We start from the raw sequence: 18,453 nt of genomic DNA, 5'->3' as shown, positions 1-18,453 counted from the left end.
TTAAAGCCAATATATTGATGTATTGGTTTTTTGTAATTACATGTAGTTAAAATAAATATATTAACTGTGGACAATGAGAATTACACGTGATGGATGGAATCATGTTTTGCAATATATAAAATTATGGTAATTCAATTATTTGCGATGTACGTAGCAGCCCCCATCCCCCCACACGTATGTATGGCCCCCAGCCTAGGCTTGCCTTTACATAATGGCTGCCGCTCTAAAAAGGTTGGACAACTCTGAAATAGAGCATATTTATGAATCTTATGGTTGAGCCAAATAAACCATTTGTGCTGAGCATGTGACATACTACTCATCATAGCGCGATTGGACCCTGTATGATTGAGTATGTGAACAGGGATATCTTTAACAAACACATCAATGAATTTGAAGCAGCATGACCAATCAAAAGAATTGATTGTAAAGCAGAATTATAATGCAACGCTCAAAAGGGGCTTTTTCAATCAATAGTAATAAGAGACAGAGGGGAAAGATGTGTGGGTCAGTATTTAGCATCAACGTGCCTGGCATGGAGGGCTTTCGACTTTTCATCGTAGTTATTTGGTTAGCTAGTGCGGCTGCCTTGACAAGTGAAGAAAAGGCTGCATTTGCTGCTGACGTTCAGGTACGTGATGTTCTTTGCCGTACAATTTACAAAGTTGAGGTCATGTCGAGCTATGGCCATGTAAAGTTAAGGTCATGTATGTCGAGCTATGGTCATGCAAAGTTAAGGTCATGTCAAGCTATGGTCATGTAAAGTTAAGGTCATGTCATGGTCATGTAAAATGAGCAGAGTGTGAACGCTGACTTTAGCTCTTGTTTAGCAAATGTGTAGTTACTGTGGTTAAAGTGTGCTCCACACTTCCTTCTCTCTCAACCAGTATGAAACCATTTGACACGAACTCATAATGAGTCTGTGCAGCAGAAATTTAGAAGTCTTCACTGCCATTTTTTTTTACTCGTGTCCACGTTGAGAGAAAAAATTATCCGCATAACTAGGCTTATTATACAAAATCCAGCGTTGACTTTGGCTTTCTTTGTCATATAGCAAAATATCACTTTTGTCACGATCTATTTAGAAAATGGTGGTCGCCAACAAGTAAGCGTATTGTGAAAAAGTAATTGTTCAATCAATCAGGTAACTCATTAATTAAATCTATGATTTAGCTTGTAGAGAATGGAGACATGTACAGCTTCTTCTCTTCCGGATACCCTCCACACGCGATAGATAATTCCGTTAATCCCAACGACGCAAGCGTCCAGAACTTCACGTACAACATAACTATTAACCCCGACAACACAGGTAAGAGAGGTTTTGATATGTCATCTTTCCATCGGGCATAGAATGCAACCACTAAACCACGTGGCATGATCATGTGTTGAAAATAGAAAATATTTGCCGTCAAATCTTTCATTGTTTTCAGGGAATACTGTCTGGTGCACATCACTAGGACCTGTAGGCTTTGCTACAAATGGTGTGGCCATCTACAACGCCTTGACCGGTGAAACCACAGATGCAAATGTGTACGAAGTGTTTGACGATTGTAAAGGCCACTCCAGTCCAGGTGGAGCCTACCACTACCACCAGTTTCCAGGTGAGGCAAAACATGGCACAAAAAATGGACACCCCACATAAATCGTTAACAAAATATATCACTAGAGTAGATGATGAAGTTTAGCCAGTACTCTTTTCAAGTCAACACGTTTTACTTCTAGTTTGTGTGGGAGACATCACTGTAGAGGATCAGTTCATTGGCATAGCATTGGATGGAAACCCAATCTATGGCCCGAAGGCGAGTGACCAGGTCAATCTATTGACCTCTGCAGACTTGGATGCCTGTCATGGCCGATTTTTCAATTCGGAATATCGCTACCACATGACAACAGACTTTCCATATGTGATTGGCTGCTATAAAGGTGGTACACTTGTGTTACGTTGCTTTACATTGCAATTTCCTGTCATGTATGTATGCTCATCACAATTAGTGTAAATTTTCCATCGAAAACATCATTACAGCGGAGCCAGCAGCAAGTACGCTAGGCGGTGGCCCTGGAGACCAACGACCACCTCCAGGTGGCAATGGACCTCCAACTGGCAGAAAGAAACGCCAGACCGACCAACAAGCCACATGCACAAACACGGACGGTATATTATGGTTTATTAAAATTACTGCATAAGAGCATTCTGTTAGAAAAGTTTTGGACAAGTTCACCCCTATGACATAAGCTGTAAAGCCGTCAGTACCTGGTGGACACTAGTTACTCACTCCTGTCAACACCACACCCTATTGTGAGGAATGGATTTCAAGCGTAGAACACGCCTCTGTCAAAAGTATAAATTTTACAGAATACAGTCACACCTCGACTTAAGGTAACCTCTACTTGCCAATTTTTTAATATACAACATAAAATTTGACAAAAACTTTTTTCTCAACATACAATATCTAAAATATTTTGAAACACGCCAGTTTTGTACTTGAAAATAGAAGGAGCGGTAGAAATTAAAAACAACATGTAAAAACAAGAAGAAAATATAAATTAATTTAAACTATATCTAGTGTAATACGCCACATATTTTTATCGCCCTGTCCGCTGCAAAGCCTGAGCACTGAGACTACATTTCTGTTCACATGTAATGTTAATGTAACAAAAAACCTCTTCATGTCGATTATTTCGTTATCAACTTTTTTTAAATTTAGCTTTTAACATATTCTCATTCTTTTTACATATAACACATTTTCAAAATATACATGGCATTTGTTTTAAATGCCATGTATATTACCTGCAACCTATTGGTGTTTCAAGGCTCCGAGACACATTAAACAGAATCTCATTAATCCTTATAAAAGTATTTGATTTGACATGCGAAACAAATATCAGAACGAATAAACTTTGTATGTCGAAGTTTGGCTGTACTGCGTGCGTAACAACCCCTATTTGTTTGTGAAAATAGCTGTTTTACAGGATCTGGAGAGCTATGCGACTGCACAAGCGGTGTACTAACCAGATGCGACACCTTGACAGGAAGTGAAACATGCGAATCGACTAGTAACCAGAATGCAGCTGAGGCAAGCACTGTTGAAGATGGAAACTCTGGCAGCCGACTGAAAGCTGGCTGCATGGCTGCTGCTACAGCTATCTTGATGATGACGACGATAATATAAACTTTGCCTTAGTGCCAACAGTGTGTGCAGTTTGTAGATTTTCAAATAGGCTTATACACAATGTCAATATTGCTCTGTGTACAACAGAAACTAAGCTGATGTCAAATATAGACTTGAGATTTACGTTACCTTAAACTAAAAGCATTGATAATTGCACCATGGAGGGTCATGGCTCACTCGTCTATCCCTGATACAATGCAACGTTATAGTCACCATAATTTCACTTGATTGGCTACCATGCAATAAATGATGGGAGAGTACATTACTTGAGCTGCACTAATATTTATTCAGGATCGCTAATGTCAAACCTTTTTTAAGCCTGCAAGTGACTTATATTGATATCATACAACAATTGAGAAAACTGAATACACCAAACAACAAGGCACACAGTTGATATAAGCTTACCTCTGGGGCATCTGCCTCTAGGCTGTGGGGCGTCACCAGATACTGTATCGTTATCGGTATATGACAGACGCTTTCAGGCTGCAGACGTACCAGCCTTGTTACCTCCTTCACCAAAGCATCAGAGTTGTGTAACCTATCCGTGTAGAGCATAATATAACACTATTTGTTATAAAATACCGACCTTCCACCATAATAGAATCAATATATGCAATAAAATACACCATCATATCACCAAATCATTATGCTTCATGTCGAGCTGACACTGTCATGACTATGAGAAAGATTTAAAATTTCTTAGCACATTGATAAGCTTGTCTATATACGCGTAGTACCTATGTTATTATTGGCTATCTTGTGCGCAACTCTCTGTCCACCTATTAACTTCTGTCACAAAGCAATCTTTATTCGCTGACTAGCCGAATGAACGCGTGGCATGGGTATTATAAAACAGCTTATAAACGGTGGCAGGTAATGTAGTTGCCTGCCACTTGCCATTAGCCTGGTACATTGACAATGGCTAATTGGAGTAAGCTAGTATCCGTATTGCTAAGCTTACTAATAAGAGCCGTGAGGGCAAGCTTAATTGATATTGCGCGTAATGTAACTCAGAGTCGCTATGCATATTTTAACCCAAATAATGGTTCATATCGCCAATGAATCCAACGCATCTCGCATAGCTCAATGGATTATTTTATCGCTTGGTGGCCGGGAAGTTCTGAGATCAAATCTTTTAATCAGTGCTAGATACTAATCGGTACTGGACAGACTGACAAACATTGAGACTTCTATAGATTCGCACAAATATTCTGAGATTTCTATAAATTGGCACAAATATTCTGAGATTTCTATAGATTGGCACAAGTATTCTGAGACTTCTATAGATTGGCACAAATATTCTGAGATTTCTATAGATTGGCACAAGTATTCTGAGACTTCTATAGATTGGCACAAATATTCTGAGATTTCTATAGATTGGCACAAATGTTGTGAAATTTCTATAGATTGGCACAAATATTCTGAGACTTCTATAGATTGGCACAAATATTCTGAGATTTTTGTAGATTGGCACAAGTATTCTGAGACTTCTATAGATTGGCACAAATATTCTGAGATTTCTATAGATTGGCACAAATGTTGTGAAATTTCTATAGATTGGCACAAATATTCTGAGATTTTTATAGATTGGCACAAGTATTCTGAGACTTCTATAGATTGGCACAAGTATTCTGAGACTTTTATAGATTGGCACAAATATTCTGAGATTTCTATAGATTGGCACAAGTATTTTGAGACTTCTATAGATTGGCACAAATATTCTGAGATTTTTATAGATTGGCACAAGTATTCTGAGACTTCTATAGATTGGCACAAGTATTCTGAGACTTCTATAGATTGGCACAAATATTCTGAGATTTCTATAGATTGGCACAAATATTGTGAGATTTCTATAGATTGGCACAAATATTCTGAGATTTCCATAGATTGGCACAAATATTGTGAGATTTTTATAGATTGGCACAAATATTCTGAGACTTCTATAGATTGGCACAAATATTCTGAGATTTCTATAAATTGGCACAAATATTCTGAGATTTCTATAGATTGGCACAAGTATTCTGAGATTTCTATAGATTGGCACAAATATTCTGAGACTTCTATAAATTGGCACAAATATTCTGAGACTTCAGGTATTAAATGTGATTGATAAACTCACTTGGTTAGAGTGTCAATTGAATGTGATAGGTTCAATTTCCATTATCTGCTAACATTTTAGTCATCCATTTATAGCATGTACATAATTTTGTGATTACATTTAAGTTGTTACGTTTAAAACAACTGCTCGTACTAAAACAATGAAGGCTTAGACATCCATACAGCACATTATCATTTTTGCCAATTTAATATTGATTCAAGAGTCACCTTTTACTAACGACGATTCTCAAATGAAGCTGATTTTAGATAAAAAGAAATAACAATAAAAATTGTAATCTGTACAATGAAGACGACTCTTTTAGCAAATCCAATATAGATAACTTATTTTTCATTCATCAATTACGAAGGCTTATGAATGGAGAGATGCCCTTCATAAGCTACCATTTGGCCGAATGATAGCTATCAACTGGCTTGTTTTATCATGAATGACAGTAATGCTTAGCACAGGTAAATGTAGAAAATTTAGAAAGACATGAAGAATTGTCTTCATCATGCATTCAATCTTGCTATTTTGTTTAACTTGTGGTATCTTCAAAAACCTGCAAGCCAGAACAACATTACACGTGCAATGAAGAGGCTATGACTGATTTTAAGGCGTTAGTTCCCTTGTATGTATCAGTCTACAACATCTCAAGTTAACATATCAAATAAAAGAGATATGAATGACGTAAGGGGCAACATGATGGCAATAACTGGTGAGATATTTCATGCTGTCCGCACCATCTCCTTGTAACCTTTCTCAGTCACTTCTGTATTTCGCCAAGGAGTGAGCAACTCTTCACCGGGTATGGCCAACTCGGGACTGCCGAGTGGGTTATACCAAATGCTCATTCTTTTTATCTCTGTCGACTATAAACATCAACTTTTATCATCTGTTTAGCAGGCGCAGAATTATGTTTGCGTTCAAATATTAAAAATCAGTGAAGGGTGAGGTGCACAGCCCACACTGAAAGCATAGACAGTAACGCAACGGTGATCCTTACACGGTGAACTTTTCTACGACTCAGTGTCTGAGGCTCTCACTTGCTGACTTCTGACCTCCATGCCATCATTGGCCCCATAAATATAGTTAACCATAGATAAAGTAAGGGTTTACTATATCTATGGTTGGCCCTTATACCTAACTTACTTGAGGACGGACCTTCAATAGAATCTAGCATAACACTTTGTTACAAAATTCATTTGGGCCACACCAATGAACCTGTTTAGGTGGCAATCAACCAATGTTACATGTAGGTTTTATAAAATCCTCAGGGAAGCAGATCGATATGATTGGATACTTATAGCTTTTATCACCGCCCTATTGGATGAAGCTAAATCTATACTACTGGTCAATAGTTCATATTAGATGAAGCTAGATCTATACTACTGGTCAATGGTTCATATTAGATGAAGCTGGATCTATATTACTGGTCAATAGTTCATATTGGATGAAGCTAGATCTATATTACTGGTCAATAGTTCATATTGGATGAAGTTAGATCTATACTACTGGTTATTGAAAACCAAGGCATTAGGCATTATTAGAATTGAATGGTGTTTTTCGGGACCAAATAATGGTGATTGCTAACAACGTAAGACTGGCAGTTTACCAGCCTGTGGTAATTAGTACTAGCTAGTAACAGCCTGTGGTAGCTGATAGTAGCCTGTGGTAGCTATTAGCAGCCTGTGGTAGCTGGTAGCGGCCTGTGGTAGCTGGTAGCAGCCTGTGGTAGCTAGTAGCAGCCTGTGGTAGCTAGTAGCAGCCTGTGGTAGCTGGTAGCGGTTTTTGATAGCTGGTAGTAGCCTGTGATAGCTAGTAGCAGCCTGTGATAGCACACAAGGATTAATTTAACCAACAGTGGATGGTTTATTAACTTCCTAGATACATTCTCTCAGCAACACAGCAACAGGTAACAACAACAGTAGGATACGGTGAAAACAAAATCCCTCTTGTTATAACATCACCGATAATAAGTAAAGTTACAAAAATCTTCATGATAAATTAAAATCTACCAGCAGCTATCACAAGTAAATAACAAAAAATTACTTTATTTTAAGAATAAGTTCATTTTCTAAGAGATTATTAGGAACTAATAGGGAATCTCATTCTGGTAGTACTGAATAAGGTCATAGGCTTTGGCTCTCCAGTTCTTGCAGCAGTCTATCACGATCTTATCCATGTGCTGAGCGGCTTCCTTCTCACTTGCTGAAGGGAAGAATCGTTGCCGCAGAAGTTTGATAGTGTGACCACGGAAACACGGGAAACCGGTGTCAAGCATCAATGTGACTAGAGACACAATCGCTTCTCTGTACGGCCTGCAGGTCAAATATCAATTGTCTCACAATGCTTAGCACAGAAACAATGAAACGAGTATCTAGACAATCTGAGGGCTATAAAAATGCATAAAGCTAAAAAAAGTCAGTAATGACATGAGGCACATTCCTAATAGTTGGTACGGGCTGCACTAACTCTTTATACAGCACTTGTTACATACTGTAAGTGTGCTGCTCTCTAGTTGTAACTTTGATGGTATTGCTAGTGTTTACCCAAACCTATCGGCAGCTAGAAAAGTTAAATGCTGGAAAATTTACCTTTAATGCACTAATTAACCATTATTATTATAATCTCTGCATAGAATTATCTAAGAATTAATATGAAACTCGTAGCACAAGCCAAACACAGTGCAGCTGTGGAAACAAGCTTATGCAGGTACATGGACTCTCCTCTTCAGTCAAAAATTCTAATATTAAGAAATAAAAACCTGAAACGGAAGAGTGAATACTATTACTATAAGATGAAGGACCAGAAAGACTGAGAAATAAAGTTGGTTAAAATAGTCATCCATCTAGTTGAACTAGTTTACAGTTACATCACAATAGACAATGTAACTTTATCGAAATGACCATTTTGATAAAATTTAATAGTGAGACTACACATACCTGCATGCCAGGTATGCCTGGACACAGAGCTCTCGAAACCACTGAAAAGGCTCAGCATCCACTCGACCTAAAAGTGTAAACTTCGGTATGAATGTTTAGCTTTAGCTAATACAGGCAGCCGGTCAGTAATTTTCATTAGTTAAGCATATCTTCTGCTTCAACACCATACAGATATCCCATTACAGTTGTACCCCATCAAATCTAAAACAGAGCTAACACAAGGGTGCTGACAGTTCTCGGAACTTTGCTATTCAGCTGCGGCTATGACAAAAAGATCTTTTAAAATTAGGCAATGCAAGTTGTAACTGAACTATAAACCTTCAGTGTCAGTTGGAAACTGCTACGTCTGTCATCTGAAATCATATGATGCTGGTATCAGTTAAGTTACAACTGGGTATAAAAACTGACCTCCCATTATCAAAACCATCTCATCTGTAAGTTTAAAGTCAGGCTCAAAGCCCAGATTTCCTCCAGGGCTGCTTTCAAACAGGAATCCAAAGTCTACCAAATACCAAAAAATAATTAGTGCTAACTAGAGAGGGTAGCATTTTGGAGGTTACTTAAAGAATGAATTAACCTTAGTCTCTATTTCAGAGAGACAAACAGGCGACTACGTTGATGCACTGCAACTATTAATATGGATAAAGTGAGCTATGAGAATGAATGAGCTTAGAAGGCCTAAAGAAGAGAGTACTTGTAAGAGAGTGACCTATATAATAGTGACCTATATAATAGTGACCTATATGGATCAAACTAAATAAGGAGAATGGTGTCTGTAAAGGTTACGTAGACAACTATTACTAGTTTCAAATAGCACGCTTGAACTGGGCAGGCCAGAGTGTATCATTCCATACATGTAGATGTGCTTGCTGAAACTACAGCGGACTAACTATACAATTGAAAGAACCTGCACACGAATTGACCTTCATAATGGACTGACCTATATGTATGAGATGGCCCTTGCTATTGAGCATGATATTCCCGTTGTGCCTGTCCTTGATCTGGAGAAGGTAAGTGATTACGCTGTACGCAGCCATGCTGCGTATGAAATTCGATCTGGCCTACAAAATAACCACTGCATGAACCGCTGTCTGAGACAAGAGAGAAGCAGACCAGGTACTCAAGTTAATCATACTCACTGTCTGAAACTCTGTCGACAGTTCGTCTCCATACATTTGTCTGAAGTACTCGTACATACCGATGTCTGTTTGTCTTCCGATTTGATCTCGCGACTTTGAATCAGGAACACATTCTATGACACCACACTACAATCGAATCACTAACAAAGGTTATTGACCGTTAGTCCTTCCTATTGTCAGTGCAAAACTCTCTGAAGTGAGAATAGTTAAATACAATAGTTTGTGAGTATACTTACCCCAGGGGCAGTGGCCACCACCCGGTATGGAGCCAGGTATACATCTATGTCAGCTAATTTGAAGACATGCTGAAACAGCTCCATAATCTGCAAAGCTAGCATGTCCTGTAAACATAAGTGGGTAGAGTGTAAGACTGTCACTAAACTTGGTGCCAATACAATATGTCAGTGCAATGATAAAGGAGGTCAAGTCTGAACATAATGTGAAAATTAATACAGGTCAAACAACTCTATATTAATTGAGAGTAATCTCCTTATGAAATAATTTTCAGTTATTCCAAAGCTGACATGACACCTGCGCTGACGTGACACCTGCGCTGACATGACACCTGCGCATGACGAACAATACAAATAATCATGATTATTGTTACATACTTAACTATCAATTCGAGCCACCGAGACTATGCAATTGACATCACAAACAGTTTTTAGATATGAGTCTTTTATATATCCATGTTTAACATACTCATTATTTACAGGAAAATAAATCCTGCTATTGACAATTGTGGCTACTTTTTAACGCTTAATGTCCTTGAGTACACAATGCCAAGGCCGTAAGTCTCTTTTAATGCTTTGCAATCCAGCACGGAATAGGTAATTGCATTTTTATTAAATTTACTTACATATTACAAACAAAAACATTTGTCTTCAGTTGTAATTTGTGGCTGTTCAGAGCTACAAAGATATTGCTGTAAAATCAATACAAAGATTATTAGTTCAGCAAGTTTCAATAGACCTCATGACACATCATCTTTAAGACAAACCTGATACGGTTATACCTCCACATATATGCGCCCCAACACACGAAAAACGCGATATACGAGCTGACTTTCTAGCAAGTTTTTTGAGATACGAGAAATCTTTGAGATACGAGCGTACAAACCGGTTCTTGATGGCCATTACACTCTATGGCCAATTATGCGAGAAGCTGCTTTCAAGAACAGCATTGATCGGCCTTTTTCCTCGATCAGTTTGAAAAAAGTTGTCAAGAGGTTGGCTAAAAGTTGTAAGCGAGACAAAAGGGCATAATCGAAAACAGATACTCAAACATATGACGACAAAGTAAGTTTAATAAAAGATTAAAACTTAGCTTCAAGTGTGTTTAGTAAGCTAAATTCATTCAAGTTAAATTCAAAGTTTCTATTACATAGGGTCACAAAAGATTAGTGTACCGAATGTGTTGCTCTCAAGTCACTCAGACCGCCGTTATCCACAACGTCTGTTTTGAAGGTAAAAGCTCCATTCAGTAGTGCGCATAGTGATGTTACATTTTATTGCAGATCATAACAACTAAATAAGTATTTGTTACTTTGTTAGTGTAGGTATTGAATTACAACAATTAAAATTGTTTTCCACTGTAATAATCCCATCCTCGTCGCCAGCTTAACACTTGTGCATCAATCTAAGCCATTATATTGCTATATGCTATCGATTAATTAAGAAGCCGTCAATTCAACAATTAACATCGTTTATTTTGTAGCAAGAACTCACTGCGCATTCGTATCATGCACATATGCATATATATAATATATATAGTATATATATAATATATATTATATATATAATACATATTATATATTATATATAAAATATCTTCCTTAGGTGGATTTTCATAGTATGGCAATGGATTAATTTGCACTTAGCTATTTTATGTAGGAGATAGTGTCTTGAGACCCAAGTAAATTAACCTAGGAGCTCAGTCCTGCGCGCATTAAGCTCGTATATAGAGGTATGACTGCATAAGTCAGAGCGATCCATGAATTCAACTGATGACAGAGAAGACGAATCCATATATAAATCTCAATGTTTGTTCGTCATCTGTTGTTCGTCTGTCAGTTATTTCGATAAATTTATAGAAATGCTAAATCTTATTACCACTGGATTTGAACTCAGAACCTCCAGTTCTACAGGCAGGCTCACTATCCACTAGGCCAAACGCCGACATCACTATACAATGGAATAATTCTAGTCATACTCGTTACACCCGGCAATATTTAATGCCGATTGGTTAAAACAACACACTTGAAGATCATGATTACGTGAAAGATCATGATGCATTCTTTTTTCCTAACGCTGGCTTCAGAGGAATGGACACAGCTCTTATTATAGTAAAGATTTAGACTAACTTAAAGGTTGACTTGCAACAAAATTCACATTACAGTTATTTGGTATCAAAAGATTGGCCATGTCTTACTCTGTTGTGTTGTAGGTGCAAAACATATGGGAATGTGATTACAAGCTCTTAAAAGCTATAAAACGAACAGTTAATCGCAGCCACGCAAGACCGCCGTAGTTTGGATTCTCTTTTCAAAACGCCTCATATGGGACGTAGTTGTTACAAGATGGTTTCTGTTTACACTTTCACGCAACCTCATTCGTCGAAATATTTTCACAAATATACTTCACGCATTCAATAAAACTATATCTATTGTTCTTACGCGTCTGTTTTATCGTCATTGTAATGCTGTCACTTTTAGCACTGATATCTTATAACTTATCGTAAAAATTCGTTTAATTTTTTAACCTTAGCTCGAAAGAGTACATATCATTGTCTGATAATCATGATGAGCCTGTTGATCACCTGTGATAATCGAAAAGTGCTGCAGAAATATAGTATAATATAGTAATGATTTAAACTAGCTCAAGTTACTCAAATTCATTGGGTAAAAGAACTTAGCCAATGGCAACTACATTAACTGCTGCTGTTTATAAGCTGTTTTATTATTCACGCAATGCTGGACATTCATCTGGTAGGATTATAAAAAAGTTTCAAGTGCTAAAAGCCGATAAAAATTCCAAAGCAAAAATGAAGTGGTCGCTATATAAGTGTACAGATGTAGCGTCTACTGGCACCATAGAATAGCTGAATATGCCTAATTGCATTGTTATACTAGCTACTACCTAGGATAATTCATGTCGGTAAACTTACGTAAGACAAAACAGAAAACCTTATTGAATTGAAATATCAACAAAAAGACAGTGCTTGAAATAAATGTACCATACAAAAGTCTGATCTGAAACAAGACAAAAGGAGAGACTCAAAGAGATGAAGGCTGGTTGAAGGTTAGTATGAAGAAGATGGTCGAGGTTGTTGTTAGTGAGGAGGATAGCTAAGTCAACTCACCTGCCGCACGTCATCGCCGACCTTGAAGATGCAGCCTTGCCACAACTGCTGACTTTCATCTGTGAACGCAGGGAGTTTTGTTACAGTTCCAAGTGTTTCTAAACCAGCCAGCCCGACATGCTGTACTTTAAACTTGGCTAGGTATGGAGCCTTGGCAGCACTATAACATTATAAGCGCTGTATTATTAGTACAAGAAATTCCCCTGTCATACAGCCCATGACCAAAGTGATAATGGAATAAAGAAAGGGTACTGCTGGTTGTTGAAAAAGTAGTTGCCAACAGGAATTGATAGAGTATAGTGTAAATGAGAGTTGTTCGAGATGATGTAAAATAAATTTGAGGGAGCACGACTCCAAAAAAGTGCAGCAAAAATTTATTTTGGAGGTAGAGTTGGGTTGAAACCAGGTATATGAGTAATTGATTAATTGTTGATATTACAGTTGTATTTGGTAGTGTAATATAAATAGACATATATAAAGGTAAAAAAGTTCTATTTTAGAAGTGTAAGTATAGAAAAATGTTAGGAATGTTGTGAATGGAAAGTATATGGGGAATGTAAAGTTATATATAAAGTAATAGAAATGGAATATGATATAGAATAATGTTGTAAATAGATTTATATGTAAGCCCTATATAAGTATATGTAAAGTATTTTGTATACGAACTAATAACAAAGGAAATAGATAATAATAGAAATATAGAAAAGGAAATATATAAAGTGTTTAGAAAAAGTTCATATGGAAAATAATAGAAATAGTTTTGTTAGATAAGTGCAGTGTTCTGTTAAAAGTCGCGCAATCTAGTCTCCTCTCTTTTACATTGTAGGATTTGGCCATTGATAGCTAATCGAGTGATGCGCTCCCTTGCGAAGTTATTAACAAGTAAGTCATTAATGTTTCACACTCGAGAGAGGGATAGTTCATATTGGAAAGTTTGTTTCTTGTTACAACGGTAAAATATTGAGAGTTGGTTTGTGTGAGCCGATGAATAGTAACTTTAAGATCTTGAAATTGGATTTTACTGAAGGTGTGCAAATTTTTCATTTTCCCTAATAACAGGGAAAAGTATAATAGTTCAGTAAAATCTAATCTCAAGATCTTAGTTACTATTTTCAATATTTTACTGTTGTAACGGAAAATGAATGTTTTCCAGTGTGAACTGTACTCTTCCAAGAGAGAGCAGCAACAAACGATATTCCAGCGGTAATTTCGGCCATAGACTGGTGAAATGTGCACGTTTTTCTCATGAAATGCGCACGACTTTATGGTTCTACTATCTGTCGCACGGCTTTATGGGTGTTTAGTTGGCCGGTCTTAATTTTGATTAAAAAGGTTTGTCAGGTTTTAATGGCGATTTTAGGCCAAATTATTCTTTCTAGTTATGTATAATCCGATCAGATGGGTAGGTTTTAGGATATTGTCGACACTTTTCAAAGACTTGGTAACATATTAAAATAGGTTTATATGTGTTTTGTATCATTATTATACTTAAACGACTCCACAGAAAAATGGTTAAATTTTTTGATGGGATTTCGGTACAAGGGTTTGGGTATGACTTAGCCTGTCTTGACAAGCCGTTGTTTTTGCAAAGTTGTCCCCCCGTCGAGCGGCGAGCAACAACAGCTTGTCACAAGATGTACTGCACCTGATGCATCAGCTGCACTTATAGGGAGTTGTTCTCTTCCGTCTACGCGGCTTGGCCGCGATGTTATGTCGGTCGCTCCATTGGTAATCATAACGGATTTCACGCAAAAATTTATGTAGAAAAAAAACAAGATTACAACGTTTAACCAAAGACCAGTTTCTGTGATAAACCTTAGAACTTAAGAATAAAATAAACTCAAAATAAAATCCATAAGAACAAATAAAACTGACTGATACAAAAATAGAAATAAAACTGACTGAGCGCACAAATAACAACATGTTTAGTCGCTGTTGTTGCCTAAGTTCTCAAATTCTAATAAAGTTTACTGCAGAGAGGGGTCGCCAGTTAAACGTTCTTATCTTAATTTTTCTACATAAATTTTTGCGTGAAATCCGTTATGATTACCAATGGAGCGACCGGATTAACATCGCAGCCGAGCCGCGTAGACGGAAGAGAACAACTCCTTATAAGTGCAGCTGATGCATCAGGTGCAGTACGTCTTGTGACAAGATGTTGTTGCTCGCCGCTCGACGGGGGGACAACTACGCAAAAACAACGGCTTGTCAAGACAGGCTAGGTATGACTTTGATGGATACTTTTCGGGAGTTGTGTGCACATATACATTTATCATTAAACTCGAATTTGGTCGTGAGATTATAGTATTATGTAGCCATACTATACACTAGTTTTTATATACATGACTGTAACTTCATCAATTTCAACAAACATTCTAAAAATTTATTATGATTTTATGTTTGAAATGATTATTTCAAACATGAGACTAGACTTAAACCAAGTCGACTCATTATTGACTTGAGTTTGTCAAGTATTCAGCGAAGAATTTGGCAAGTTTTCCTCATTTCAGAAAATTTCATGCTTCCACCATACATGATTGGACACACCATTTCCGTGAGCTTTCCTTCAGCATTATGTATCATATCCAACAACACCTTTTTAAAAGGTTGAACTTTTACTTGAACATAATGTTGCTAAAATAGATTCAATTAATTAATCAGTCACTGAATAGTTGAAAATGACCAAAAAAGTGAGTCAAGACTCGCTGTAGCACAGCCTGCCATCTTTTATGTATATCTCGTATAAATCTCAATGTTTGTCTGTCTGTACATCTGTCTGTCCAGACTATAGCGATAATGCTTTAAAAATAAGAAATCTCCTGCGAACTGGATTTGAACTCACAGCCTTTAGTTCTGCAGACATTCATTTATCCAATACACTACACTGTCCAGCTAGCTGTACCATGGAACAAATTGGGCACAGACTTGGAACACGTACCACTCTATTATGGCTTCATGTTAAACACTGCGGCTAGCGTTTTGAGTAAAACCATACCAGAAAAAAATCTGTGAAGCCATACCAGAAGAAAAATGCATGCCAATAAATGAAGAAAAATGCTTTAACTCATATTGCCAACAAGATTATTGCAATCCGTATAGAGCTGTAGTAGGTACGGCAGCTGATACGGTATGAATTACACAGAAATATACAGAAATAAACGCAATAAACAAAAATAAACAAACACCTTCATTGAAAGGTTAGCAGGGTAAATGTTTCCGTTAATTAAAAGTAAATTTTCTGTTCAAGAACTTTTTATTACCAATGCAACACAGGGTATTCACGTAGTTCATCTACAGTGCACACTCAAGATATGATTACCCTGATATACGACTTTTTCATTTTACGAAGTGTAACATAATGATTTTTCCACCTCACCTTGTGAGTCTTATTTGACCATACGAAATTAATAATAATTTTCTTACGAGTTCAAAATTGGCAGTCGGTGTGCTTGTTACATACGTGAAAATAACAAAGACGAAGAAATGCTGTTTGCCGAAAATATTTTTACAACGCTTGAAAGAGACACGATGATTGATTTCTCTCAGTTTAGGAATTTTCGTGCGTAAAACGGTAATATTTTACTTTTGGAACCGTTGGCAAAGTTTGAGTTGCAATCCTTTCAAACAAAAGTTTAGTGATCAGATAACTTCTCTTAAACAGCTAACAAAAACCCACTTTATTATGAAAACAGCATTGTTCGGGCTTTCTGGCCAAATTAGGTTGAAAAAGGTTTTAAACAGGTCAGCGAAAAACTATAGTGAAAGCGAAGATAGAAACAGATAAGTGACAAAGATAGGTGATAGGTGACCGATAGGTGACCGACAGGTGACAAAATCTTAGTGATAAAAAGTTGAAATTTAGTAAAGTATACAAAAATAATTAAAAATACTTACTAAAACTTAGCTTTAAGTGTGTGTGTTTAGTAAGCTAAGCTTATTTGAGGTGAATTGTACATGTATAAGTTTGTATTATATGTACGTTATTCTTGAAAATAAAAACTCCCTACGGTGCGTACTGGACAGTACATTATAGTGCTACATTTTATGGCAGAATATAACCACTAAATACAATAAAGTTACTGTAGGTAATTATTGCTACTAAAAATAACATACTATTTTGTTGCTAAATTTTATTATGTAAAGCACTTGTACAAAATTTTGACTATTTTTACCAGGGGATGTTTGCATTATATAATTACTATGGTTTTTATACCCCTACATACAACTTTTTCACCATACGATGCCAACCCTGGAATGAATCAAAATTTTATTTTGAGGGTGCATTGCATAAATCTTAGTGTTTGTGTGCCATATGTGATTCTGTGATTCAGCCTGTGCGCCTATAGCTATTAAAACCTTAGAATTAAAAGCTCACATCATGCTAGATTTGAACTCACGAATATTGCAACCACAAGTTTGTCAACCAATCATCTAACCACAAGTCTACAAAGGTTCTTACGATTCCATCGCTCTTACTATATACTGTATACCCTTTTCCCTATTTCACAGGCTACATGACGTATTAATTGATATATCGCGCCTACAGGATACGGTGTCCCTGTTATAAAATATATTTTGCCTAACTCGACGCTTTTTTGTCCTGCCCATACTAGGGTGAATTTGTATTTGGTTATATAAATATATGTATTTATACATATATTTATATATAACCATATACATAAATATATGGATTTAATCTAAAGTTCAACACATATACAGTAATACATATTATATATCTATATAATACATGTTGAATGTTTAATACATATAATAATACGTATTATGTTGCCAAAACTTACATTAAACTCGTTTTATTGCTAGTAGTCTCGTACGCCTGAAAAGGCAAGTACATGTGTAGTCTAGTCTACTAGTTTTGTCAGTACTACTAGCCTGAAAAGGCAAGTACATGTATAGTCTAGTCTACTAATCTTGTAAGTACTACTAGCCTGAAAAGACAAGTACATGTATAGTCTAGTCTACTAGTCTTGTAAATACTACTAGTCTGGAAAGACAAGTACATGTATAGTCTAGTCTACTAGTCTTGTAAGTACTACTAGTCTGAAAAGGCAAGTACATGTATAGTCTAGTCTACTAGTCTTGTAAGTACTACTAGCCTGAAAAGGCAAGTACATGTATAGTCTAGTCTACTAGTCTTGTAAGTACTACTAGCCTGAAAAGGCAAGAAAAGGCAAGTACATGTATAGTCTAGTCTACTAGTCTTGTAAGTACTACTAGCCTGAAAAGGCAAGTACATGTATAGTCTAGTCTACTAATCTTGTAAGTACTACTAGTCTGAAAAGGCAAGTACATGTATAGTCTAGTCTACTAGTCTTGTAAGTACTACTAGTCTGAAAAGGCAAGTACATGTATAATCTAGTCTACTAGTCTTATAAGTACTACTAGCCTGAACAGACAAGTACATGTATAGTCTAGTCTACTAGTCTTATAAGTACTACTAGCCTGAACAGACAAGTACATGTATAGTCTAGTCTACTAGTCTTATAAGTACTACTAGCCTGAAAAGGCAAGTACATGTATAGTCTAGTCTACTAATCTTGTAAGTACTACTAGTCTGAAAAGGCAAGTACATGTATAGTCTAGTCTACTAGTCTTGTAAGTACTACTAGTCTGAAAAGGCAAGTACATGTATAGTCTAGTCTACTAGTCTTGTAAGTACTACTAGCCTGAAAAGACAAGTACATGTATAGTCTAGTCTACTAGTCTTATAAGTACTACTAGCCTGAACA

General features: G+C 36.7%; 2 protein-coding genes across 2 annotated transcripts in view; one reads left to right on the top strand and one right to left on the bottom strand.

The window, feature by feature from the left end:
• The first annotated feature begins 496 nt into the window (after positions 1-496).
• Positions 497-3,351, top strand: LOC137405406 (uncharacterized). Its single transcript, XM_068091693.1, has 6 exons — positions 497-628; positions 1,171-1,306; positions 1,428-1,598; positions 1,720-1,920; positions 2,021-2,149; positions 2,968-3,351. Exons 1-6 carry the CDS (start codon positions 497-499, stop codon positions 3,165-3,167), a joined length of 969 nt encoding a protein of 322 aa, XP_067947794.1. The 3' UTR covers positions 3,168-3,351.
• Positions 3,352-7,120: 3,769 nt separating this feature from the next.
• LOC137404356 (phosphatidylinositol 4-kinase alpha-like) overlaps positions 7,121-18,453 on the bottom strand; it is a 51,166-nt gene continuing 39,833 nt past the window's right edge. The window contains exons 32-38 of the mRNA XM_068090556.1: positions 12,707-12,866; positions 9,583-9,687; positions 9,347-9,472; positions 9,148-9,208; positions 8,616-8,708; positions 8,208-8,274; positions 7,121-7,583 (exon numbers count right to left, since the gene is read on the bottom strand). Of these exons, the coding sequence (XP_067946657.1) occupies positions 7,358-7,583; positions 8,208-8,274; positions 8,616-8,708; positions 9,148-9,208; positions 9,347-9,472; positions 9,583-9,687; positions 12,707-12,866 (838 nt within the window). The 3' untranslated portion in view covers positions 7,121-7,357. The remainder of the gene's footprint in view (positions 7,584-8,207; positions 8,275-8,615; positions 8,709-9,147; positions 9,209-9,346; positions 9,473-9,582; positions 9,688-12,706; positions 12,867-18,453) is intronic.

The sequence above is a fragment of the Watersipora subatra genome, chromosome 1 (genome assembly GCF_963576615.1).
Source record: "Watersipora subatra chromosome 1, tzWatSuba1.1, whole genome shotgun sequence".
Lineage (NCBI taxonomy): Eukaryota > Metazoa > Bryozoa > Gymnolaemata > Cheilostomatida > Watersiporidae > Watersipora > Watersipora subatra.
This window is presented reverse-complemented; position numbering and strand designations above follow the sequence as displayed.